Source organism: Danio rerio, chromosome 22 (assembly GCF_049306965.1).
Source record: "Danio rerio strain Tuebingen ecotype United States chromosome 22, GRCz12tu, whole genome shotgun sequence".
NCBI classification, from domain to species: Eukaryota; Metazoa; Chordata; class Actinopteri; order Cypriniformes; family Danionidae; genus Danio; species Danio rerio.
This window is the reverse complement of record NC_133197.1, coordinates 16,055,851-16,082,537: the sequence shown is the minus strand read 5'-3', so window position 1 is coordinate 16,082,537 and position 26,687 is coordinate 16,055,851. Positions and strand designations below refer to the sequence as shown.

At 35.1% G+C, this 26,687-nt stretch overlaps 1 protein-coding gene across 1 annotated transcript; it reads left to right on the top strand.

Annotated features, from left to right (window-relative positions):
- Window positions 1–366: 366 nt before the first annotated feature.
- On the top strand, window positions 367–26,463 carry ttc39c (tetratricopeptide repeat domain 39C). The gene is made up of 15 exons (NM_001020568.3): window positions 367–704; window positions 811–995; window positions 6,547–6,595; window positions 9,350–9,478; window positions 9,558–9,672; window positions 11,206–11,572; window positions 17,206–17,374; window positions 18,703–18,796; window positions 20,222–20,329; window positions 20,410–20,519; window positions 22,673–22,796; window positions 22,878–22,975; window positions 23,224–23,328; window positions 23,475–23,513; window positions 25,496–26,463. The coding sequence occupies exons 2-15, from the start codon at window positions 853–855 to the stop codon at window positions 25,583–25,585; spliced, it is 1,740 nt and encodes a 579-aa protein (NP_001018404.3). The 5' UTR covers window positions 367–704; window positions 811–852; the 3' UTR covers window positions 25,586–26,463.
- Window positions 26,464–26,687: the final 224 nt, after the last annotated feature.

The following is a 26,687-nucleotide window of genomic DNA, read 5'->3' as shown; positions in this document are numbered from 1 at the left end:
AAGGTCAAGTCATTAGGTGAAAGTGCATAGGCTGTATCACAATATGTATCAAAGAAAAACAAAAATATTGCAAGAAGTCCACAAGCCTATTTGGATAAAAATCCTAGAAGGTTTTCCTCAAAACATTTTTTCAACTGAAGAGACTAAGCAGCGTAAAGCTGAATTATATGTACAATATTATTCTTCATTTTTTTTATTATACTCCTTATCTGTTACTATTTATTTCATGTTGCATTTGTATGTTCATTTTTATACAAACTGTTATACAATTAACAACAAACACTACAAGAAATTCTGTGAAAAAAAACAATGAACGAATCTTCTTAGTGAAGCGACACAAAAGCTTCAGATCATTCAGGGAGTAAACGGGTTAAAGTCTCAGTGGTTTCCTGGTTGGAGCCAAAGGGCGTGTTTCTGTCAGGAGGAAGCTGTCAAGCGTTTGCTTTCCAATCCAAGCCGAATCGCCTGCTGTCTCCTACAGCACCTCGGCGGAGTGAATCAGTCGCGGGACTGTCGGTCACGTCACTGACGGTTGCTCGTTTAAAATATTGCGTAACGAGCGAACAGCCGGTGGATGCTCCTCTGCTCGCTGATGGAGGGGCACGACTACGCATCTAAAAACATCTTAGCACTGCATTAGGACACGGAAGAACTCAAATCATACAAATGCGAGTCATTCCAGCGGTCTGCCGTGCGTTTTATTGGTAAGCGAAATATCATTTCAGTCGGTAATTTGTTTATTCGGCGCGCGGAATACCAAACAACCGGACTGTTGTTTTTTCCTCATTTTCCTCCTCGTTTTATTTGCAGAAGAGCGGGTTTCTAGGTTTGTGGAGGAGAAAAGGAGAAAGGATGGCGGGCCCAGATTCCCCGCAGCAGCAGCAGGTTGAGGAGAAAGCCGAGCAGATTGACGACGCCGAGCTCGCCTTTCAGGGCATCAATATGCTGCTCAATAATGGCTTTAGAGAAAGCGACGAGCTCTTCAGGAGATACAGGTCACATTCATATTCAATATTCACTTTATGCTCATGACTGGTGATATTATTGGGCTGTGTTTGGTTTTTGCTTGAAGTGGGAGTTGAATTAATTTGGCCTTGTTACTGCCTTCGTTTACCAAAATGGACTTTGATACAAATAATAATAATGAAAACAAATAAATTCTGTTTGGTTTTTATTATATCTATATTAAAGGGATGTTATTGGACTTTGGTTTTGCTTAAAGTAGGAGTTGAATCACTTGGCTTCGCTGCTGCCTTTATTTTCATAAATTTTTTTATGACCAAAATGGACCTTGTAACAACATTGGGGTAAAAGTTTGGGTTTTATATTCGCACATTCTCCTTAATATATATATGTATGTATATATATATATATATATATATATATATATATATATATATATATATATATATAATTTCAGAAAAGGGTTCTTTGCTAATTAGAAATATCAATATCATATTAGCAAGCCAGTGACAAGTACGACATTGTTTAAAGGGGTGGTCCAGAGTGTATTTTTAAGGCTGTGTTGTGTTTATGGTGTGCAAAACAATGTGTGCTCATGCTTCATTTGTAGAAAATCAGGTTATTTGTTCATATATCTTACTTTGATTATATACAGCTACTCCGCTAACATGAAAACGACTATCATATTTACTAATTTCTCTGAAGACCCGTCTTCAAGAGGCTCTGATTGGTCAGCTAACATAATGTGCTGTGATTCACAGATCAGCTCTACATCACCAAGCATCTCTGCCATAACATTGCAGCGCCTCTGGCCAAACCCTTCAGGGCTCGAAATTAACAACTATTTTTCTTGGTAGCATCGATGCTCCTAACTTCAACAATTTAGACGCACCAGACAAATTTAGTCACACCCACCAAAAACTATGAGCACAGTTAAAAAACGTTTCATATACACAGATTTATTGCATTTGAAATCAACTCTAATAAAAACTAACAAACAAACAAAAATCTGCATGCACCCACCGGCCCCTGCACGCACTGCTTGACGTGAATGAGATAAACTGAACTAACTATAATACCTGCTGTTCTCACAGGTGGTGTCTGATATTGCACAGATGATCTTGACATATAACTTATTTGCATACGTCATCTTAATAGCAAAAGCGGTCTTTTCATGAGCTGCAATATTAGTTTCATCTCAGTGAATGCATGCTCTTTAGCGAAGGTAAACGCGGTCAGTCGCACGACTAACAGCATTATGACGATTAAATGTTAGAACATCTCGTGCTTAAAATATGCAGATTCGGTGGCAAATGCTGTTACCTGAAAACTCTGTCCCACCCGCTTTACAGTAAATGCTTTAGTCATTTTCATAGCAGACTTTAACCACTAGAAGTTTTTTATCCACTCTTTAAAAAGTGCAAATGCTAGATTAACAATCATTACATGATCACTTATCAGATGTGTCATTATTTGTAACTTTATGTGGTTTCTAAAAGGATTAATTCTGTCAGTTTTGTTTTTATTCTCTTCTATCCAGACCTTTAAATTTTGCGGCTGTAGCTCACTGTCATTGGAACTGAGTGATTGACAGCTGATATTAACCAATCCATTGGCGTTCTGTTCTAGCGCAGTGAGCCAATAAGAAGAGCCTGAAAGCGAAGCAAGCATTGCGGGCTTTGTTTACTACAGCAAGTTGACATGTCAACTGTTTTAAACCATTCCTGGGTGCTGCGTTGGGTGTTTTTAGGTGCAAAGATGCTTAATGTGGGAATGCCTCCTAATTTCGCGCATGTGTTGAACATTTTGCTGTGAAAACTGGTCGCAAGACAACAATTTTATGCACTCGCACAAATACTCCCAAATATATTTTGAGGTCGCATGAATAAAAATTTTGGTGCATATGCTACCAAAACGGTCGCAATTTCGAGCCCTGCCCTTTTACTGCGCGTGGTGTATGTGCGTAACCTGAAGGGTTTATGACATTATTAACCTGGATTTTTTTTTTTGTAGTCCCCAAACTTTGTTCACTGTAGGCTTCGCTAAGCTAAATCTGTAAAAGCCAATGTCTTTGCATTGAACTTTAAGCATCTTAGATTCAGAGATGTTGTTTGCTCACACAGCTACATTACACATCAACTAAAGTTTAACATATTATGTCGTAGTGGACCACCCCTTTAATTCAACTAAATAGTGCTAATATTGTTTTAAGTCATACTTGCTATTTCAGACTGAATATTCAATGCGTGGTAAACAATGTTTCACAAGTTTTCACTTTGTTAAAAAAATCAACAAATGTATGAATATAAAACCAACTTAACCTCTATTGATAATACTACAACTAATAAAAATAATTCTGTCTGGTTTTAATTCTATCTATATTAAAGTGGTATTATTGGACTTTGGTTTTGCTTGAAGTGGGAGTTGAATTATTTGGCCTCGCTGCTGCCTTTTAATTCTTTGCCCAAAATGGACATACTACTACCACTAATAAAACTAAATAAATATGTTTTTATTATGTCTATAAACATTGAAGTGATATTATTAAGCTTTCTTTGGTTTTGCTTAAAGTGGGAGTTATTTGGCCGGCCTGCTTCCTGTTTCCATTCTTGTTCTGTTTATGTGACCAAAATGGACCTCAAGACAAATGACATTTGATCTGTTTCATTTTTATTTTAGATCTAAACATTAAATTGACACGTTTAAACAACCAATCTGAGACTTTTTATGTATTAATTATTTAAAATGTATGTACACATTTTATATGGTGACCCTTAGTTTAGGTTAAGGTTCCATAAGAGAATGTATTTACTAACTTGAACAAACAATGAACAATAGGTATATTATAGTATGCATCATTGGTAACCTGAGGTAATGGAAATAAAGTTGTTAATTTAATTGGCAGTGCATTAACTAATGTTAACAAGCATGAATTTTGATAATGCATTAGTAACTACAGAATAAACTATGGTTTTGAATAAATGCTGTACGAGTATTGTTCATTATGAGTGGATTTTAGTAAATATGTTAGCTAACAATAAATAACGAAACCTTATTGTAAAGTGTGACCATATAGTGTGTCTTGTGTTGTAACTAACATATATATTTATTTATTTTAAGTATATTTGATGGGAAAATTACAAACACTTTCATCTATATTACCTTTTTATAGGACTTTTTAGACATTTTTGGATAAAATTTTTACTTTGCTTTTTTTTATATATTTTGTAATATTTTTTCATTGTTATATTACTTAAAATATTTAGGTTTTCTCATTTCATATATATATATATATATATATATATATATATATATATATATATATATATATATATATATATATATATAAACAGTTTATTTATTTTAAATATTTTTTTAGGAGCAAAGCAAATAGATTTTGTTTTGTTGTTTTTTATTTAAAATTTTATTGGATATACAAATTTTTTATAACCATAAAATCACACATTTTTTTTTCTACAGTTTATTAATATTACATTTATTATTATTATTATTATTATTAAAACTAAATACTAACAAATAAAATAAATGAACATAAGTTTACTTTGTAATGTATTCACATTATTTGTTTAAATAAATTTACTAAAATAACAAAATTTACTTTAAAAAGATTAATATTTTTACACTATGTATTACTGAAATTTTACAATTGAACTATCATAAAAACACCAATTCAAAATACCAGTACAGACTTTAACATATCAAAGAAATTCATTTGAGCTGTTTTATAACTTATCACATGTCTTAATAAACTGATTTAAATATCAGTTTAATATATTGTGAATACTTCTGTGATTTGTAAAATGAAAATGTAAAATGTCTGAGGTATAAAAGGTCAAAATCCCATTTTAAGAGGGTTAACAGTAGTTAAATTAACTACATTCATTTAATTTCATCAAACAGATTTAAAAGTGCTCACAACAAAAATCATGGGATTTGTGCTTCTCATTATTTTACAAAAACATTTCAACATTAATATAATCCAGGCTGTCCTTCTGGCGCTTCGTGAGCTTCTAGAAAACTCTCTGTGTACAACAAATAAATATAATGATGGGCACACAGATGAATGGTGTTTGCCTGGTCGATGTCGCCTCAGGCAAGAGTGCAAACTGAACTCAATAACATCGGCTGATAAAATACACACACAGATGAGATTAGAGAGATAAAACACACTTTTTTGAGTGGAGAAAGCTTTTTATGCATCGATGTGTCTGTTTGCTGATTTACAGTTGACTAATAGTAATTAATATATTTTATAACTCACATCTTGCAGTAAATTGGAGAAATGTGGTGCACATTTTATACGTGAAGCCTGAGGGTTTAAATATCAGAAGAAACTGCTTTAGACATTCTTAAGGATACAGATATTCATGGATTAAAAGTTAATTCCATAAGCAGCTTATTGCTTCGGCTTCATATGTGGTAATTCCTTGTTTAACGTGAATTATAATTTAATAAATGTAATTTAAAAAAATAAAAGGGCTTTTTTGCACATGTACCATGATTAAGGCCTTGCCGTTTTTGCTGTTGAGTGATGTGTGCCTGCAGTTGAAAAAAAAAACTCAGAAAAAGCACACTTCGACAGTTGCGTATTTTTGTACATTATCCAATCGAATGAATGCAAAGGCATTTTTGTAACACTGTATAACAATAATTAATATTTTTACAGTACTGTGACCATTAGGTTTAGGGTTTAGGTAGGGGTAGATGTTAAAAATATTATTATATTATTATTATATTATTGGGTAATTTAATGAATAACATAAATAATACACGATACAATTACTGTTTTTACATTTGTGTGACGGTTAGGGTTAGGGTAGGGTAGACGTAAAAAACACAATTATTGGGTAATTTAATGAATAACATCAATTATACAACTACTGTTTTTACATTACTGTGACTGTTAGGTTTAGGCTTGGGGTAGGTGTGGATGTTAAAAATATACAAAATTTATTGGATAATTTAATGAATAACAATACTTTGTACAACTACTGAAAGAGAGACTACACTGTAAAAAAAATGTGATCAATTAGTCATGACAGCATATGTTTTTAGTTAATTGTAACTTATTTATCTAAGTTGATCATGTTCTAACTAGTTTAATAGGTTGTGCAAGCTCTTTTAAGTCAGTTTAACAATATAAGTTCTGTGGACTCAAAAGGTTAATTTGATCCAGCTTAAAAATTTAAGGCAACCTGGACTTTTTTTTTTTTTTTAAGTGTAGTGGTTACTGTTTTAAGTTATCTAGAGCCGTATGACATCACAAATTGTGAATACCACAATATTATTAATTATTACATTTATAACAATATCAACAGCAGCGCTCACACAAAATAAGCAGCTGATTTGGTGGTTGCTTAGTAATATAAAAAGCACAGCACACTTTTCTTCATGTCAATAAAAAAGGCAGTGCGGTGCGCCTCCTATTCTCAGAACTAAAAAGCGCATTCGGTATGATCGGCCCCTAAATCACCAGATTTTTTTTTTTTTAATCTGAATTAATCTTAAAAACTTATTTCATGAAGACTTGCCTTATCCCATGCTTCTCTATTCTGTCTTCAGGACCCATAGTCCACTGATGAGCTTCGGTGCCAGTTTTGTCAGCTTCTTGGTAAGTGAACTCAATTCAATGATATTTTGAGAGCATTTGCAGTATTTGCTACAGCTTAAAAGTGAAAGTGAAAGTTGCCTATACTATCAAATAATGCAAATACTAAAAAATAAAGTACAATTGTATGTATTTTATGCTGTAATGCAGTGTTTAGCAGAGAGCATGCTGGGAAAATGGACGAACATAGCTGTGCCGTCCAAGGACATTTTCTTATGTAATTAGTCTGACATCGGCCTGTCGTTCCTCGTCCATCTCTGTTATATGACAGAGTCAGCGAATGCTCTGAACCACCGCTCTGCTCCGGTTTCATCCACACATTAACAGGAAGTGAAGTATTGGAAAGAAAATGAGACAAAATTTGAATTCTACAATTAATTAAACAAGTTTTATCATTTTATTTTATTTAATAGGCAGAGCAGTCTAACGCTATTTGTGCAAATAGTTTTTAACTATTCAAAGAAAAAAAATACCTAAAGTGATATTTTATGTTGTCCAAGTAGCAAAAAATATTTATACATTATATATTAGTATAATATTAGTATATAGGAGAATAAAATACAAAAATTATCTTTATTAAAGTTGTATGCTATTTTATATGACATATTTTATATTACAGGAATACAGCAAATAGTTTTAAATGCAATTGAATGCTTCTAGAAAATCTAGGGAAAAAAGTGCAATAGTTGTTTTTTATAACAATATTTTAGAATATGTTTGTGCCATTAGTGTGTAATAATAGCAGTGTACATTCCATATACATGTTTTAGTGCGTGCCAGTAATACCCACAAGGCATCTGTTTTTCATTGTGTAATGAGCACCCTTTCATATTCTATTTTTAAATAATAGTAGGAGGTGTTCGGAGTAATATAATACACTGTGCAGTGTGCAGAAAACTGTGAGTTTCTCCTTAAGAGTTAGGGAACAACCTTGTCAAAACCACTCACATCAACTCCAGTGCTCCAGGACGTGGACTGTGACGTCACTATGATGTCAACTGGCCCTTGGGAAAACAGAGATAAAGGATAGTCAGCACTACTGCGTCATCAACAAAGGAGGATTAGTTTAACAAAAGACCTTCAGATGCATTTGAGTTATTATGTTGGCTTGTAAATGCTAACACGCTGCCTAAACATGCTAGCGACATGCTAAGTCATGTAAAAACATGTTATAATAAGTGTTTGCAACATTAATTCATCTTAAAACGTTTTAGCAACATGCTAATTCATGTTAATGGTGTTAACCATGATTGCAGTGTGCTAATTTATTCTAGTATAACATAGATGAGGTTGTGTTATTATATTGGTTTGATAATTGTAATTCACTTCTAAAAACATATTAGGAAAAACAATGTTAATTTATGTTAGAAATGCGCTAATTTATGTTAATAATAATTAGGGCTGCAACAAGGAATCGATCGCTAAAAGCGTTGGCAACGAATTACATAATCGATTCGCTGTGTTGCGCGACGCAGAGAAGTTTGATTATTAAATAAACTTAAGTTGAGCGCGAAGCAGATTGAAAAATTCAAACTGAGGTTTGGTGCGTTGGCTGGCGCTGAGCCAGAGAAAGACGTGTCATATTATAACAATTATGCAGTGTTTTTAACCACCCAATGCTTATTTTATGTATTAGACATGCAAATACACACAAGCACAAGTAAAATTTGTAGCAAGTAAAAAAGTACATTTAGAGTTTGTAAAACATACAAGAAAGTCTATAGAAGTCTAACCATCCATTCAAATATAATTTGCCTATGTGTAATATTCATATCAGATACACGTAGTGAAAGTAATGTGTTTTTAAATAAATAGTTCGAAATGAATGTTTTTCTTTTTTTTATATCCGATTCATCGATTAATCGGAAGAATAATTGACAGATTAATCGATTATTAAAATAATCGTTAGTTACCCATGATCGCAATTTACTAATTGATTCTAGTGTGCTAATAAAATGGCTCAATGGTACCTGAACGTGTACCACAACATGTTAAACATGACACAAGCAAGTTAAAAAAACATTAATAAAGGTTTTTGTTTAGAAACATATTAAGAAAATGTTAAAACATGCTAATAGTAGGCAGACAGCATGTTAGCAACATTCTATAATGTTTACAGTGCTGAATCATGCTAGCATGTTAGCAAAATACCAACATGTTTCAAGTATGGCATGAGTTTATGTGTTACTAGCATTGTCTGCAGCAGGCAGGGCTAAATAAAATGATGCTAGGACATTTGTAGTACAGGTATGATTAACATGTTGCTGATCATGAGCATTTACAACAGTGTGCTAAAACAGGCTAGCAACATGCTTAAACTTATTAGCATCATGATAGCAACATGCAAAAAATTGTAAAAAAAAAACAAAAAACAAAAAAAAAAACATACATTTATTATTATTCGTTTTCTAACAACTTGTTGGTAAGTTTATAAAATGTTGACCGTGTAGTAAATTAGGCTAAAAATGTGATTAAAACAGGTTATTTTTTTGGTTCCTCAGTTTTGTTGGTTGAAAAGTTAAATATTTAATTACATAATGTTTATTAATTTATAATTTTTTTTACTAAAATAGTTCTTAGTTTTACAGCATTTATTACATTATGTATTACAACATTTTATGAAATGTCCCTATAAGTCATCTACTTCTGATGTAACTTACATTTTTCCATATATTGCAGAAAATGAAATATTGCAGTGCTAGTTGTTTTCCAGTTTCACACAGCCCTATATTACTGTACATCTGCAATATATTCTAGAATGCCATGATGACGTTCGAGGAGGAGAAAATGCAGATGGCGAGCGATGACCTGAGGACTACTGAAAAGCTCTGTGAAAGCGATAATGCTGGCGTCATCGAGACCATCCGCAACAAAATCAAGAAGAGCGTAAGTCTGTTTCTATCACTGTGCGCCATCAGTCGTCTGATTCTTCACATTAACGTGTTGCTTTTTCTCTGGGCTCCAGATGGACTCAGGGAGATCAGGAGTGGAGATTGTGGATCGTCTTCAGAGGCAGATCATCGTGGCTGATTGTCAGGTTTATCTAGCTGTGCTGTCATTCGTCAAACAGGAGCTCTCAGGTGATTCCACCTGAACTGTCAGAAATGTCTTTAGGATGCCATTTTTTATATTTGAATGTTTATTATAATTATTATTATTATTATTTATTTATTTATTTTATTTATTGATTGATTATTTATAGATTTTTTTATTTTAACAATTAAACTTGCTTTTAAAATATTCAAGGGTTAATTTTATTAAATATATTATATATTTGTGATGTCAATTTATTTTATATTTTTATTTACATTTTATTATTATTAAATATATAATTTATCATATATGTAATATTTCAAAATAAACATTAACTAAGATTATTACATTTATTCAGTTTCACCAAAATGTTAAGAACATCAGAAATAAAAATATAATTATTAATATAAAAAATTGTATATCTGTATACATATTTTTATTCAAAGATGTATTTCAAGTAAATCATTATTAATTAATTTTTCAATAATTAATAATTAACAAATTTGTGCTAATAAAATATGCTGCTTTAACTTGATCATATTTTTTATTTTATTGTATTTAATTATATATATATTTTTTAGAATTTTTTTAATGAAAATTATCATTTTTTATGAGCTGATTATTTTCATTTAAAATTTCACACCAATTTTGATTATTACAAATCATTTAGCATTTTACCAAAAAAAGCTTCCATAATACTTTAATTTTATTTTTAAATTTAAAAATTCATTTTTTTTTTTTACATTTAATTTGACCAACTGTCATGCTGCAGAATATTAGGTTATGATGGTTTAGAGCAGAGATGCCCAAACTAGGGCCCACAAGCCAAAGTTGGCCCATTGTAACCTTTGATTTGGCCCGCCTTACCATCTGAGAATGATGTGGATGGTTTAGAGATTGTCATTTCAAATCTAATGTAACCTTTTGTTTGTTTGTATTATTGTTAAAAGCTAACTGAAATTAAATGTTTCAAGTAAATGCTGTAAATGAATACAATTTAATTTAACTGTACATACTGTCACCTGATGGATAGAGGACGATGCAGAGACTTTGGTAAGCAAATTAAGAGAAAGACAGACTCTGCTTGACTAGTGTATTCAGCTTTGAACTCCACTTTTCACTGTCATGTTTTTATTGCAATAAGTTTCTAAAAGTTATGCTGCATTCATTTATACGATTTAAAGTAATGTTTTTATTTATTTATTTATTTATTTTTTAAATATTATGAAATCAATTAGGAAATTACCCATGGCAACTTTAATGTTATATATTTGGTATATGGTGCTATAGATGTAATAATGATATTTGTTTTTTGGCCCTTTATATGAAAAAGTTTGGGCACCCCTGATTTACAGCATAGGTCTCAAACTCAATTCCTGTAGAGCATCTAATCAAAAACAAGCACTTGGTGTTCAAGGTGTTCAAGCCAACTAGAGATTATAAGCAGGTGTGAGTTGGAGGTGGTTGGAGCTAAACTGTGCAGAGCTGCAGCCCTCCAGGAATTGAGTTTGAGATCATTAGTTAAGAGTCATACAAATACTTTCCATCCTTTAACCTTGTAATTGGCTGTTCCCCTTCAGCATACATCAAAGGAGGCTGGATCCTCCGCAAGGCCTGGAAGATGTACAACAAATGCTACAGTGACATCAGTCAGCTTCAAGAAGCCTGTCGCAGACGCTCCTCTGACCAGCAGGGGGCACTGGCCTCTGACCAGGCCAACCACAACACCTCGACCGGCAGCGGCGGACGGGTAACAGATGAGGTTCTAGACCGCCTGAAAGGCTCAGTCAGTTTCGGCTATGGGCTCTTTCACTTGTGTATTTCTATGGTGCCTCCACACCTGCTGAAGATTGTGAACCTGCTGGGCTTCCCTGGAGATCGACACCAGGGTCTGGCCTCTTTAGCGTATGCCAGCGAGAGCAAGGACATGAAGGCGCCCCTTGCCACGTAAGATTGTGTTGTTAGCAATTATTTGCAATTTACCTGCCTTCATATAAAAGTGCAATTGTGATCCACTGTTACTGCATGCCAAACCAACAGGCGGTGATACAAGTCTTTTATGTTTGGTTCATACGAAACTCAGAATTAAATATAAGCGTGAATAAGTTGCATACAAAGTCAATGCATTTACATCATTACGTTTACATTTATTCATTTGGATAACACTTTTGTCCAAAGCGGCTTTTTTAAAGAGAACTCAATTGAGGAGACATTCAGCGATCCAACAAGAGGCAATACACACAAGTGCTTATTATACACAGGAACTGTTAATCAGATATTCAGATAATCAAGTGCTAGAGTTAGGAGGGGGGGAAGTGTTTTTTTTTTTTTATAGAGAGAAGCTCACTGACTGGTGTAAAGCATATAAATATATACCGGGCTTAATAATAATAAACTTTTTGTTTGGTAGCACTGGTGTTCTTAACTTAAAAATGTAGTCACACCAGCCAAAATGTAGGCTCACCCACCAAGTATTATGTGCACCATTAATACAAGTGTTATATTAACATATTTATTGCGTTTAAAATCAACACTAATTAAAACTAACTAACAAAAAAAAAAACATTGGCAGGCGACCACCTGCACAGACTGCATGAATAAGATTAACCGAGTTATCGATATTAACTCTGATGTTCTCACGGGTGGTGTCTGATATTTGCATACGTAATTTTAATAGCAATAATGGTCTTTTCATGAGGTGCAATAGTTGTTTAATCCTAATGAATGCAAGCCTTTTTGAAAAGATGTAAGCGGTGTTACATTTTACATATAGTTGCCACTTGCATGGCCGACAACATCCTAACGGTTAAATGGATCGTCGCAAAAAGCGCGTAAATAGTTACCTGCAAACTCTACCAGACTTTTACAGTGTATGGCTGTAGGAGTCTTATCCTCTCTTCGAAAAGTGTATCACTAAACAGATGTGCCATTATTTGTAACTTTAGGTGGTTTCTAAAACAAAATCTGTCAGTGCTTTTCATTCTCTCTTCTTCAGCGCTTTAAATTTTCGCAGATGTTGCTCCCCGTCACCTGAACGCAGAAAGCATTGCCTGACTGATTGACAGCTGATATTAACCTATCCATTCCGGTTTGATTCTAGAGCAGTGTGCTAATAAAAAGAGCTTAAAGGTAGAGCAGGCATTGCATGATTTATTTACTGTAGACATGACAACTGTTTTAAATTATTCCTGGGCACTGCGTTTCACATTTTTAGGTGCAAAGATGCATTCTGCATGATTGTCTCCTAAATCCGCACATGCAGTAAACATTTTTCAGTCGCATAGCAACAAATTTATGCATTTGCACATTGGATGCATATGTGACCAAAAAGGTTGTAAGTTTGAGCCCTTTGTACATATAGTTGAAGTCAGAATTATTAGCCTTCCTGAATTATTCGCCCCACTGTTTGTTTATTTTTTTTCCCCAACTTCTGTTTAAAGGAGATTTCTAAACATAATAGTTTTAATAACTCATTTCTAATAACTGATTTATTTTATCTTGATTACAGACAGTACATAATATTTTATCTATACAGCTTAAAGTGACATTTAAAAGCTTAACTAGGTTAATTACGTTAACTAGGCAGGTTAGGGTAATTAGCCAAGTTATTGTAGAGAGATGGTTTGTTCTGTAGACTATCGAAAAAAAAATAGCTTAAAGGGGCTAATAATATTAACCTTAAAATGGGTTTAAAAATTTTAAAACTGCTTTTATTCTAGCTGAAATAAAATCAGATTATCAGATATGCTGTGAAAATTTAATTGCTCTGTTAAACATCATTTGGTATTTAAAAAAAAGAAAAGAAAATTCAAAGGGGGTTAATTCTGACTTCAACTGTGTCTGTCTGTCTGTCTGTCTGTCTGTCTGTCTGTCTGTGTGTGTGTGTGTGTGTGTGTGTGTGTGCGTGCGTGCGTGCGTGCGTGCGTGCGTGCGTGCGTGCGTGCGTGCCTGCGTGCGTGCGTGCCTGCGTGCGTGCGTGCGTGCGTGCGTGCGTGCGTGCGTGCGTGCGTGCGTGTGTGTGTGTGTAAAAACTGGTGCAAGTGTCAGTTAAAGTGTCAAGGAGATGAGTGTGTTTTCTACAGGTGGTTTGTCAAGCCCACTCACCTGTGTGAACCACACTCAGAATTGCATAATGCAAATGTGAATGTGCAGAATTCACCTTTATCACGTCTAACGTGTTTGCTATAAACCCAACATTAGAATAAAGCCATATTGGCCAGTCAGAAAGTTGAAAACGGTGATGTTGTCGTGTAAACAAACAGACAAAATATATTAAAAGTGTCCTGGTTTTTGAAACAATGACCTTAGAAATGGCAGTTCTTGATTTTTCTTGCTTCAGCTCAAATACTGGAGTGTGGCATTAGCAAGGGCAAGGTTGTGGTTTGATTCACAGGGAAAGCAAGAACTGATAATTGCATACCTTCAATGCAATTTCAGTCGCTTTGGATAAATGCGTAAATGTCCCTCAGTTCAAGTCTGATTATTAGAAGTGTTTTGTGTTTGCTGGCCAGAAGTAAATCCCTCTGCTGATTTACTGTGCACAGTGACGCATTTTTGTATGCGAGCACATGCTGAACCGGCTTCACACTGCGGTTACATAATTGATGGCATCTGAAAGGTTACAATTAGAGATAAAGGGCATTAGAGGCATAGATTGCTAGGGGATGTTGATGATGCAGACACAACTAGAGAACATAAATATAGCTTTAATGAAGAATTAAGTTTTTTTTTTAATTCATTTTAAAACTATTAAATATATGATGATTCTGTTGTTCATTTATTTTCACCAACCAAAAGACTTTAGAAGCAATTGAAAGAAAACTACTTTGCAGGTCTGCTGTTTTACATATCATAAAGCAGTCATGTTAGCAGCCACCTAGAACAACAACATTAAATATCTTGACAAACACCCAGAAAACAGCCTAGCAACCACTCAGAACAGAACAACCACTTACTATTGCCTTGGCATAAAGCCACTGCATCTATTTTGGCGGCGAGAACATCGATCTCACCTTAGCAACCAGCCAGAACATCTCAACAACATCTTTGCAACTAAGCTGAATGGCCTACCAAGCACCCTGAACCATTTTGAAACCACAATGTAACAGCCTAGCAACCACCTGAAACATCCTAGCAACTACCCGAAACACCAGTTAAAGTGCCAAACACAGCAATGCCCTGGCAACAAGAACATTCATAACAACCTAACAATAGCCCAACAATCATCAGAACATCCAACTTTTGAGCAAAACACTGGCAAACATTCATCTCATGTTGTAAGGCCACCCAAAACACCTTATTAACCATTTTAAAAATCCAAACAACCTCTCAGAATACCCTGCCAATGCCTTAGCAACCACCCAAACACCTTAGCAACCTCATACCAACCTGGCAACCATCCACAATAAAAAGCATAATGGTAGCAACACCATTCAAAACACACTAGCAACCACTTAACACCACAGCCTGAAAACAAGCACCCTAGCAACACTCAAAACTTGACATCAATGACACCTTAGAAACACCAAGCATCTGCATAGGTTGCTGTACCATCACCAAATGTTTTATACAGTCAAACATTGTTCATATTTCATCTTTTTACTTTTATTTAGTTATAGCTTCAGAGTCCGCTCCATTGTTCCTAACCCTTGTTTCACCTCTTCTAAAACTCATTGTTCTGGGCAGTTTGTTGCCAGCGGCTGACAGATTGCGGAGCCTCTCTAATAATAGAGATGAATTTAAGCATACTTAATCCAGTCGGGGACAAAACCTTTCCAATTTGTTCTTCAGATGCTGCTTTCCAATCTGTGCTGCTAGAGCAAATATATTTTCTGAATGAAACCGTAACCATTCATAAGTACTGTTAAAGACCATATAGAGTCAAAACTGACTATTCAATAATGCACAGTTAGTGTTAGTTAACTTATTCCACTAATCAAAAAAAAAACAACTAATTTTGGTAATCTTTAATCAAAATCTGACCAATTTTCTCTGCTCTGGAATGACGATCCTTGGCGGCTTAGGTGAAATATGCTTAGCCATGCCGCTTTAACCAGTAGTTTGCTGCCAGTGAAAGATGAGAGGAGGAGCACAAAAACAAATGCCTCCTAATCAGTCAAGTTTGGTGAAGGAAAAATCATGGTTTGGGTTTAGAAATCTGCTAAGTGGATGGCAACATCACCATCCTGCGCTATCAAGTAGAGCTGAACAATTCATCAAAAAAAGATTGCATTCTCGATTCGACCCCCTAAACCAGGGGTCACCAATCTCTGTCCTGGAGGGCCGGTGTTTAGCTCCAACTTGCCTCAACACACATGACTAGATGTTTCAAGTATACCAAGTGAGATCTTGATTAGCTTGTTCAGATGTGTTTGATTAGGGTTGGAGCTTAAATCTGCAGGACACCGGCCCTCCAGGAACAAGTTTGGTGACCACTGCCCTAGACGATCTTAATTCAGCATTTCTACGATTCTGCCAATCATATTTTCAAGTTCAGGAGAGAAGCAAAGATGGCTGCACAAGTCTTCACATTGCTTTATATACGTTGTTCAGCAACATGGACACCAATTTTGTTCAGTGGTGTTAAAAGAGTCACATACTGTAAGTTCTGTCTTAATGTAATGATGTATTTGGGGCTGTGAAATCACAAGTGATGTGAGCTGGTTGTGACCTGTTACCACAGAGAGGGTGGTATTTAGTGTCTGTTTAAGTCCACAATTTCAAGTCTATAGCAACGAAATTTAGCATTTTAACCAACAGTAGACCTACGCATAATATTATTATAGTTTTTACTGTATGTTTAAGAAATAACCATAATAATAGCCATCTCATATTAACCTTTATTTTACATCTACAGAATCGTGAGAATATCGTGATCTTTATATTAAGCAAAAAAATCACAATGCTCATTTTAGCCAGAATTGTGCAGCTCTAGTGTCAAGACATTTGTGCTGCCCATTACATTACAAACCACAGGAGAGGGCAAGTTCTTCAGCAGGATAACACTCCTTCTCATACTTCAGCCTTCATATCAAAGTTCTTGAAAGCAAAGGTGGTCAAGGTGCTCCAATATTGGCCAGCCCTGTCACCAGATATAAACATTATTGAGTCTTGATACTAGAGCTGCACGATTCTGGCTAAAATGAGCATCGAAATTTTTTTTGTCTAATATAAAGATCACGATATTCTCACGATTCTGTAGATGTAAAATAAAGGTTAATATGAGATAGCTATTATTATGATTTTTTCTTAAACATACAGTAAAAAACTATAATAATTTTATGTGTAGGTCTACTGTTGGTTAAAATGCTAAATTTCGTTGCTATAGACTTGAAATAGTAAGATGGAGGCATTGAAGATGAATTCAAAGAATCTTGATGAACTTTGGGAGTTCTGCATGAACGCTTTCTTTGCCATTCCAGATGACTTTATTAATAAGTTATTTGAGTCACTGCAGAGATGTATGGATGCAGCTAATGGGGGTCGTACACAATATTCATTGTTTTTCCACTGCACCATGACTTTTATATTCTGTACAGTACATTATTTCTGTTTGACTTCTTCTACGTTTTCTCTCCCAGTTTGGCTCTGTTATGGTACCACACCGTGGTTCAACCGTTCTTCGCTTTAGATGGCTCAGATTCACGTGCTGGGCTCCTGGAGGCCAAAGCCATCCTTCAGAAGAAGGCCATGGTTTACCCAAACTCCTCTCTCTTCATCTTCTTCAAGGGACGCGTGCAGAGATTAGAGGTGAATTGAAACTAGAGCTTGAAAATCGATTGTGTAATTGAAATAATGGTGCGGTTTATGCTTCAGCGATTATGTGTAATTACTATGTTACTGTCTTTAAGTAGTGGGAGTGTTGAAGACGATAAAAGGTATCCAAGGCCAACGGTTAACATATCAAACATCTTGAAAACTAATTTCAGACTGCCTGCAGTGTCGAGCTGACATTAGACTGCTGCTAGAGGAAAACAAATGCTCTTTTGAGAAAGGATGGCAGGGTTTCATGTGGCCTGACTTAAATGAGACTACAGGGATGTGGTCGAGAAAAAGCAATTGAAAGGAAAGCCAGCCAATTATAAGATTCATTACAGAATTGCGGGTACATTTAAAGCATTTCCATTTAATTTTTCTTAAACTGGAATGATATACAACTAGTGTATAATTGACAGTATTTTTTATGTAAAATGTGAAAAGGGAACATTTGATTCTGTTACTAATTGTTGTTTAACTTATTGTTAAACATTTTAAACCACTAACAGAGTTGACACGGTCACCATTTTGTGCTTTAGCTCAAGATGCTAACCTCAAACTAGATACCACATGTCATGTCTAAAACAAATTTGTATGTATTTTGATATTATTGTTTTTAAAAAGTCAATGAGATATTTACTGAAATATCACAGTAGCAGAGTTGACGTATACTTAATCTACTGTTGGTGTATCCTATACAAATGAATGAGAGAAGAATACTGACATTTCTTCACAGCGTCACATGCTTTTTCTATCAGTGCTTAAAAGATTGTTATAACCTCTTTATAACAGGTGTAACAGAGTTGACCAGAACATAGTGGCAGAAAAAAAAAAAAAAAAAAAAAATATATATATATATATATATATATATATATATATATATATATATATATATATATATATATATATATATATATATATGAGATTACAAATGATACATAAAATAAGTATTTCATGCAAATAAACTTAAGTAATAACAAAAAGATAACAATTAGATAAATATTATTACTTAAATAGAGACAGTCTAAATTTCTATAAATACACATACCTGTACAAACATTTTTAGAGATCACTTTATATAATTTTTGTCTTATTCTACTTTTTAGCTATATCTGTGTATGATATACACAAAGCAACTGTAATTATATCAGTATTAGGAGTAATTGTATTATGTTGATAAGTTCAAATGTTTATTATATTTTAATCATAGTTATAAATGATTTATTCTATATAGACAATGGTCATGCAAATCTAATTGGTCATTTAATCACTGCCCATAATATATGCTATATAAATTATATATAATTTTTGCTCTTTTTCAGTGCCAAATCAACAGTGCGCTGGCATCATTTCAGGATGCTCTGGAGTTCGCCTCAGACCAAAGAGAGATTCAACACGTGTGCCTCTATGAAATCGGTACAGACTTGTAATCAGCTTACTAGCTGTATATCGGCACTGGTGGAAGGCGTGTGTTAGTGTCCCACCAGTGACAATATATAGCCATATTGCACTGCTACGAGTGTGATATTGCAATCATACAACAGTTTGACAGCATAATCGTGTGTAAGAAGAAAATCAAACACAGAGTCTCAAAATCCTTTCTTTCGCCATTCCTTCACATCTGCAGCTGACGTCAACAGCAGAAACCGTTGCTTATTCAACGTCATTTTAGAGCTAATATTTGAATGATTCTCTAGCATAATATCTAAAGTGATGACAAAACAGGTTATTTTGATGACATTTTAAGATTTTAAGGCTGTAATGCCATCAGTCTAGAGACATTTCACAGTATTTCTCATTTGCAATCGGGATATCACAATAATTAACCCAGAAAAAGCCAAAACAACACAAAGACTACCATATGACTGTTGTGTTTGCAATGAGGAAAAACCCTGAACACATGCAGAATTTTCTTCTTTCTGTCTTTTTACTGAACTAGTCTGCAGTAACAGTAGACTCATTAGAAACAGATGACCAACCAAAAAGTGACTCTGTGTTATACATAGAGTGGTCAACACAAAATGCATACATTTCTGATATGCAAGTCCCATCTCACACTCAATACACTATAATTACTATGGTATAAATGCAGCACTACAACATACAAAAGAGAGGGAGTTTGATTTAGAATGTTACTTACCAGTTTAATAATCATTTGATCAGATGTTGTTAGAAATTACATTGAGTTTTCACCTCTAAGGACTCATTATTATTACATCAACCGTCTTTGCTCTGCTCATGACAGGCTGATAAATCCCAACGCGCTGTATCTTCAAAAATATAAATATTTCAAATAGGCACTATCCTTATAAATAAAATGCATAGTTGCCATCTAAACTTCTACATTCTCACCTCAAAAGCCTCAAAAGTATACTATGTTGTCCAACAGCAGCAATATTTGTCAAACTGTAGGGAGCTTATTCATTTGCTGTCACTCTATGTGGGCGGAGTAATACACAAGTTTGAGGAGGTTGTACGAGTCCTGTTATTACGGAATTATCGCACGGCTATCAGCCAATCAGATTCGAGAACCAGACAGAACTGTTGTAAAAATAAATATATATGTTTATATATATATAGTTTTACCTAAGATGAAAAGTACCTAAATTAACTATATTTTTGGTTGTTGTTTTTTTTTTGTTAACCCATTAAAGATGTTTTGAAGAAGCTTGGTAGTAATTGACTTCTATGGCAGGAAAAACAAACTATGAAAGTCAATGCCCACCAGTATCCAGCATTCTTCAAAACATCTTCTTTGTTCAACAGAAGAAACTGAAGGGTGAACTATCCCTTCAAGAACAGTGAATAATTCATTGCTTTCTGTGTGTTGTGTCTGTTCAGGATGGTGCAGTATGATCGAAATGAGTTTTGAAGATGCCTTCAGGTCATTCGAGCGGCTGAAGAACGAGTCCCGATGGTCACAGTGTTATTATGCTTACCTCACCGGAGGTCAGATCACACCCTTTCTCAAACTCTCTCATACATCTCTATGAAATGAGCCATTTATTAACAACTTTTCCATCTCACAGTATGTCAGGGGGCTTCTGGAGATCTGGAGGGAGCCAAGGGGGTTTTCCGAGACGTCCAGAAGCTTTTCAAACGCAAAAACAATCAGATTGAGCAGTTTGCATTGAAAAGAGTGAGCTTTCTGCTTTAAGTAGTTTCACTTAAACATTCATAGATAAAAGGAACATTACAAAATGCTGTTTTTAGACTGATGAGTTTAAATCTAGCAGTTTAAAGACATACAAACTCATGGCTATAATGTAATTTTTGTATAGCAGTTTGTAGATTCAATTATTGATATTAAACATTAAATACTAATATATTACGCTTATGCAATGATATTGAATGTTTGTTTTAATTGCCATTTTGTTTTTATAATTGCAGTTACTGAGTTGTAGCTTGTTTTACAACGTAAAATCAATATTTAAATGTTGATTGTGTGATATATTTGTAGCTATTATATAACTAGAAAAGTAAAGTTTGTAGACAAACTTTATGGTGTCTTGAGAGCCTCGTCTGAAAGTTTAAAGTGGTCACAAAGTTTAAATAATTGAAGTAGTTTAAGAAGTTTGAAACAGTCGGCATAGAGAGATAAATGCATGTTGGCATGTTCTATTATGGATTGGCATGTTTCTGGCTAGGCTGTTAAAAGGGGGTTCTGAGTGGTTGCTAGGCAGTTGCTAAGACGTTGCTAGTGTATTTTGACTGATTGTTAAGGCGTTGCTTTGTGGTTGATAAGGTGCTCTGAATGGTTGCTAGGCAGTTGCTTAAGTGTTGCTAGGGTGTTCCAGGTAGTTGTTAAGTGGTTGCTAAGCTGTTGCTAGGTGGTTGCAAGTTGTTGGTATGCGGTTGCTAGGGGGTTCTGAGTAGTTGCTAAGGCATTGCTAGGGTGTTTTATGTGGTTGCTATGGTATTCTTAGTGGTTGCTAAGGCAGTGCTAAGCAGTTGCTTATTTGTTGCTGGGCGGTTTCTAGGGTGTTCTGGGTGATTGCTAAGGTGTTGCTAGGCGATTGCTAAGTTGTCCTAGGTCAGTGCTTAGGTGTTGCTTGGTGGTTGCTAGGGTGTTTTGAGTGGCTGCTAAGGCCTTGCTAAGGTGTTGCTAGGTGGTTGGTAGGGTGTTCTGAGGGGTTACTAAGGCAATGGTAGGCGGTTGCTTAGATGTTCTAGGTGGTTGCCATGGTGTTCTTAGTGGTTGCTAAGGCATTGCTAGGCATTTGCTTATTTGTTGCTAGGCAGTTTCTAGGGTGTTCTGGGTGATTGCTAAGGTGTTGCTAGGCGATTGCTTAGGTGTTCTAGGTCAGTGCTAATGAGTTGCTAGGTGGTTGCTAGGGTATTTTGAGTGGTTGCTAAGGCCTTGCTAGATGGTTGCTAAGGTGTTGCTAGGTGGTTGCTAGGGTTTTCTGAGTGGTTGCTAAGAAATTGCTAGATGGTTGCTAAGGTGTTGCTAGGCGGTTGCTAGGTGGTTGCTAGGGTGTTCTAAATGGTTCCAAAGCAGTTGCTAAGTAATTTTTAGGTGGTTGCTAAAGTGTTGCTAGGCGCTTGTTAAGGTGTTGCTAGGTGGTTGCTAAGGTGTTCTGAGTAGTAGGCAGCTGCTAACATAAATTAGCATAGTTCTAGTAAGAGTTAGCATTCTGCTAGCATGTTTCTAGTATAAACTAGCATGTTGTTGGCATTAATTTAGTATGAATACGCATGTTTGAAGTATGATTAGTATGTTTCTAGTATAAATTGGTACAGTATGTTGTTAGTATGTCCAATGTGAAGTCAATGGCAGTATTTTACAATGAAAGTATATGGGACAGTTGCTAGTGTGCCGTAAGTGGTTGCTAGGGTGTGGCTAGTAAATTGAAAGGTCATCAGCGATTGGCAGATTGGTAGTCTGAGTTAAATGAGCCCAAACTTAAGTCTGTCTGACCGTCTGGCGCAAAGTTATGAGATTTCAAAATCTGGTCCAAGGTTAAGTCAATGGGATTTTTTTTTTTTCCGGGTCAGTTTTGGGTAAACCATAAGTTAGAAAAGATATTGCAACTTAATTCAGTTTAGTTTGGAGTTAGATTGGTGTTTGTAGTATGAGCGGTCTAGGAGGAGATGTGTTAAGAAGAAGAAGACGGAAGAATATTAAGTTTATGTAGTATAACAGTATGTTGGCTTTCTCATGCCACCATAAGAACTATACTAAATGGGTTTATTAAAATAATTATGGAAATATGTTGAATCTATTAAGCTATCATTATAAAAACAATGTACATTAAAAATATTTATATTCTGCTGTTCTTTCCTTACTAGGCAGAGAAACTGAGGAAAGTGTCTTTAACGCGAGAGCTGTGCATCCTGGGAGTAGTGGAGGTGCTGTACTTATGGAAAGCTCTTCCGAACTGCTCTTCCTCTAAACTCCAGCTTATGAACCAAGGTAAGGAGAGTGTTGAGAGTGTGCGTGAGTGTTGAGCGTCTCTTTCCCTCATGATAACAGTGATGTTGCTGCTGTTTTCAGTGCTGCAGGGGCTCGACGACCAGTCAAGCATAGGCCTGAAACACCTGCTGCTCGGTGCTATTCAGAAATGCCTGGGAAACATTAAAGACGCTCTGCAGGTTTGTTCGCTCCTATATGCTGAGTTGACAATGATCACGTCACTAGCGCTAGATTACTCGGGGGATGTTTTTGTCCCTTTTCAAATTTTCCACTTGAGTTGAATTTTCTAAACTTCGAGGTAGCCAAAAAAGCATTTTTGGAACAAATGCAGCAACAGAATGCAGATTACAGCGCATGTTTTAAGCATATTTTGTTGATTCTCTCATATTGTGTGTTAATTATTGCTGTTGTTTGTTTTTGCTGATAGTCATTCCAGCTGGCAGCGCAGGATGAATACGGTCGTCTCAATAACAGCTACGTTCAGCCCTATGCCTGCTACGAGCTGGGCTGCGTCTTACTTGCTAAACCTGAGGTAAATCAATATATCCTCAAATTTCAACTGGCTAAACTACATTTAAATATTTCTTCATTTCTTTGTGTAGCTGATTTGATTTAAACTGACTCTCATTAAAAAGATATGAGAGGATTCGTTGTTAACTCATATTTTTCCCCTCCAAGACTTTGAGTAAAGGAAGGTCATTGCTGCTTCAGGCCAAGGTAGGATATGTTTAATGCTACTATTACCTGACTGTATACATTTTCAAATATTTTACAACACATTGTTTTAAACCTAAAAGTTTCTATAACTATTGTGTTTTTGCCCTGATTACAGTACATCATATTTTACTAGTTATTTTAGAAGATACTAGTATTCAGCTTAAAGTGGAATTGAAATGGTTAATTAGGTGAAGTCATTGGACAACACTGGTCTGTTGTGCAACCAATCGAAAAAAATAATTGATAATATTGACCATATTGACCTGGAAAATTATTTTAAAAACTTTAATTACAGTCAGTCTAAAAGAAATAAGACTGAAATAGAAAAATAGAACAGAAGAAAAAACATTAAATACCGTAAATTCCTTGCACTTTTAGGGACCGATCACACCGAACACGCTTTTACGTTTCACAAACGTGAGGTGCACTATGCTGCCTTTTTTGTTGACAAAAAAGCACACCATGCTTCTTTTTTTCTTGTCACGAAGGAAAGAACTGTATCAGCTGCGTATTGTGTGCGAGTGTTGCTATGGATATTGTTATAATTGTGATATTTAATAATATTGATATTCAAGATTTGTAAAGTCATAAAGCTCTGGATAACTTGAAACAGCGACAACTAGTCTCTCTGGCTGCATTCGAAACCACATACTTCCATACTATACAGTACGCTTTAATCAGTATGCGAGCCGAGTAGTATGTCCAAATTCATAGAATTCGAAAATTAATATGCAAGAAGTACCCGGATGACGTACTACTACCAACGAGATTCTGAAGTGTGTATCCTTTGCACGCTGCACTATCCCATGATGCCCCGCGAGAGAATTCATGAATGGGAGTGAAGCGACGCAACTGGGTAGGTCACATGACCATGACAAAATGGCTGATGTAGAACATTTAAATTCCATTTATACTGCTCACATTCAAACGGTTTAGAACATGCTTTTCTAACGGCCGAGTAGTACATTTAAATTCATATGCAGTACCTACTGAGTAGTGGACGCAGCCTCTATCTTTTAAAGTCTCCATAGTCGTCTTGACAACACACACTGCTGTCAGCTCAACAGAAACTCTGCCTCTTCTTTCATTTGATTGGATAATGAAAGAGGCGTGACTGACGTAACACGCTTTTTCCAGTCAGAGTAACTTTATTCAACTGCATGTGCACAGCGCGTAACAGCAAAAACGCGTTGAAACATAAGCAGCGCAGAAAACACTCACAGGCATTAGTAAACCATTCAAAAGATGCGCCTCTCAATGCAAAAAGCGTGTTTGGTGTGATCGGCCACTTAAACAACACTTGGGAAATAGATGCATGCACACATACATTATATATTTTTGTTAATTTTACAGAAAAAAAGCCACGTCCAGCTGAAAATACTAATGAAAAATTAATACATCTAAATTAAATTACATATAAATAAAAAAAATATCTAACTATACAGTTTTGAACTATACAGTGTTTTTAGCAAAATTATATTACACATTTTTCCACTATAAATGCAAGTGTGCTCATTGATTTAAAGTGGACCTATTATGCCCCTTTTTTACAAGATGTAAAATAAGTGTGTATGTGACGTTTCAGCTCAAAAAAGCCCACAAATAATGCTTTAGAACTCTTTGAAAGTGCCTCTTTTAGGCTTTGATCCTAATTGTGCTATTTTGGTGACTGTCGTAATTCGAATGAGTAATTCACTGTGGTAATTCAAATGAGATTCTGCTCCCAGCCCTCTTTTTGAAAGATGGTGGAGCTATAAATGGCTATGTGTTAGCATAGTGGCAGATTCAAAAACAAGATGGCTGCCCTATGCTAAGGTGGGAGAGCTCATTAAATATTTTTCCACAATTTGAAGCTGGTTATATTCACAGACTGTTGCCATTCAACTGTGTTTAAACTCCTTATAAAAGTGATTTTTGCATAATAGGTACATTTAACATCTCGTATTCTGTAATTTCAGTTCACTCATTACCTTTGCTTACAGGAGAATTACGCCGGTTACGACTTCGAGAACCGGCTGCACGTGCGAATCCATTCTGCCCTCGCCTCTATAAAGGAAGTGGTCCCTCACTGACCCCGTCCCGCCTCAGAAGTGGACCGTACTTTGACTGCTCCTGTCCAGCACTTTGAGCCGAAAGCCATCTGAAGCAATCCTGCTTTCCTAGAGGCAGAAGCTGAACGTCAGCGGACTTTCAGAGGACGCGTTCGCCAATATTTTCAGCCTGGTATTGAAGGAAAGTTCACTATTCATGTAGCCATTGGTCCCAGTGACATCTGATTTTCACATTTCCACCCACACCATAGTGCAGAAAAACAAGGATTTTGGATCGATCAGAAGTGCAGAAAAGTGTAACGCTCACAAAGAAACACGATATAGCGAGTAGATCAATTGTTAGATCCTTTCCCATAGCTTGCGCAGTCATACTAAACACATTAGCATGGGGATAGACCTGTACGTTAGATGACGGTAACGCATAAACATGAAATATATATTGTGTAACCCTTTATCTCAAAGAAATAATATCCAAACTTACCTGTATGTCAAATCAAGATTGTATGCGCCGTAGTAAAGTCTAGAGAAGTGATCGACTGATATGAGACTTGAATAAATTAATAAGTCCAATTTGCATAAATAACGAGTTCAATCAATGATATAGAGAGCTGGAAATAACATTTGTACATTTATTATTGGTAACATCTTATAATACAGTTGTTCTTTACACATTACATTTAAGTATTATAGTAATTACATTTTTTTATAAATGCATCAATGCCACAAATGCATAGTAATATTACTAGCACTTAATGGTAAAGTTACAATAAAGCTATATATAGGCACAATCTCTTGGTAAAAGGGGATACATGTATGTGTTAAAATATAACATTTTACACTATATATATATATATATATATATATATATATATATATATATATATTTATATTTATATAATGTGTAAAATATATATATGAAATTGTGAAAAAATATGCGGCGTAGACAAATTTAATGAAATATTTTTGTCTATATATAAAAATATTGTGTATTCTATTAAGAGGGAGATAATTTTACTGAATTGGATTCAATTTTACATAAAAGGATATGTAATTACAGTCTGTCTATAGTCAATTTTACACTCTAATGATTAGTAATAGTTTTAATAATTTTACTAATGCTATT

What these genes read in the sequence shown, in the direction of transcription:
- ttc39c (NM_001020568.3), top strand. Translation starts at nt 853, where the DNA reads ATGGCGGGCCCAGATTCCCCGCAGCAGCAGCAGGTTGAGGAGAAAGCC. An exon ending in AGCAGTTTGCATTGAAAAGA is followed by an intron (nt 20,520 to 22,672) that starts GTGAGCTTTCTG and finishes TTTCCTTACTAG; the next exon opens with GCAGAGAAACTGAGGAAAGT. An exon ending in ACTCCAGCTTATGAACCAAG is followed by an intron (nt 22,797 to 22,877) that starts GTAAGGAGAGTG and finishes TGCTGTTTTCAG; the next exon opens with TGCTGCAGGGGCTCGACGAC.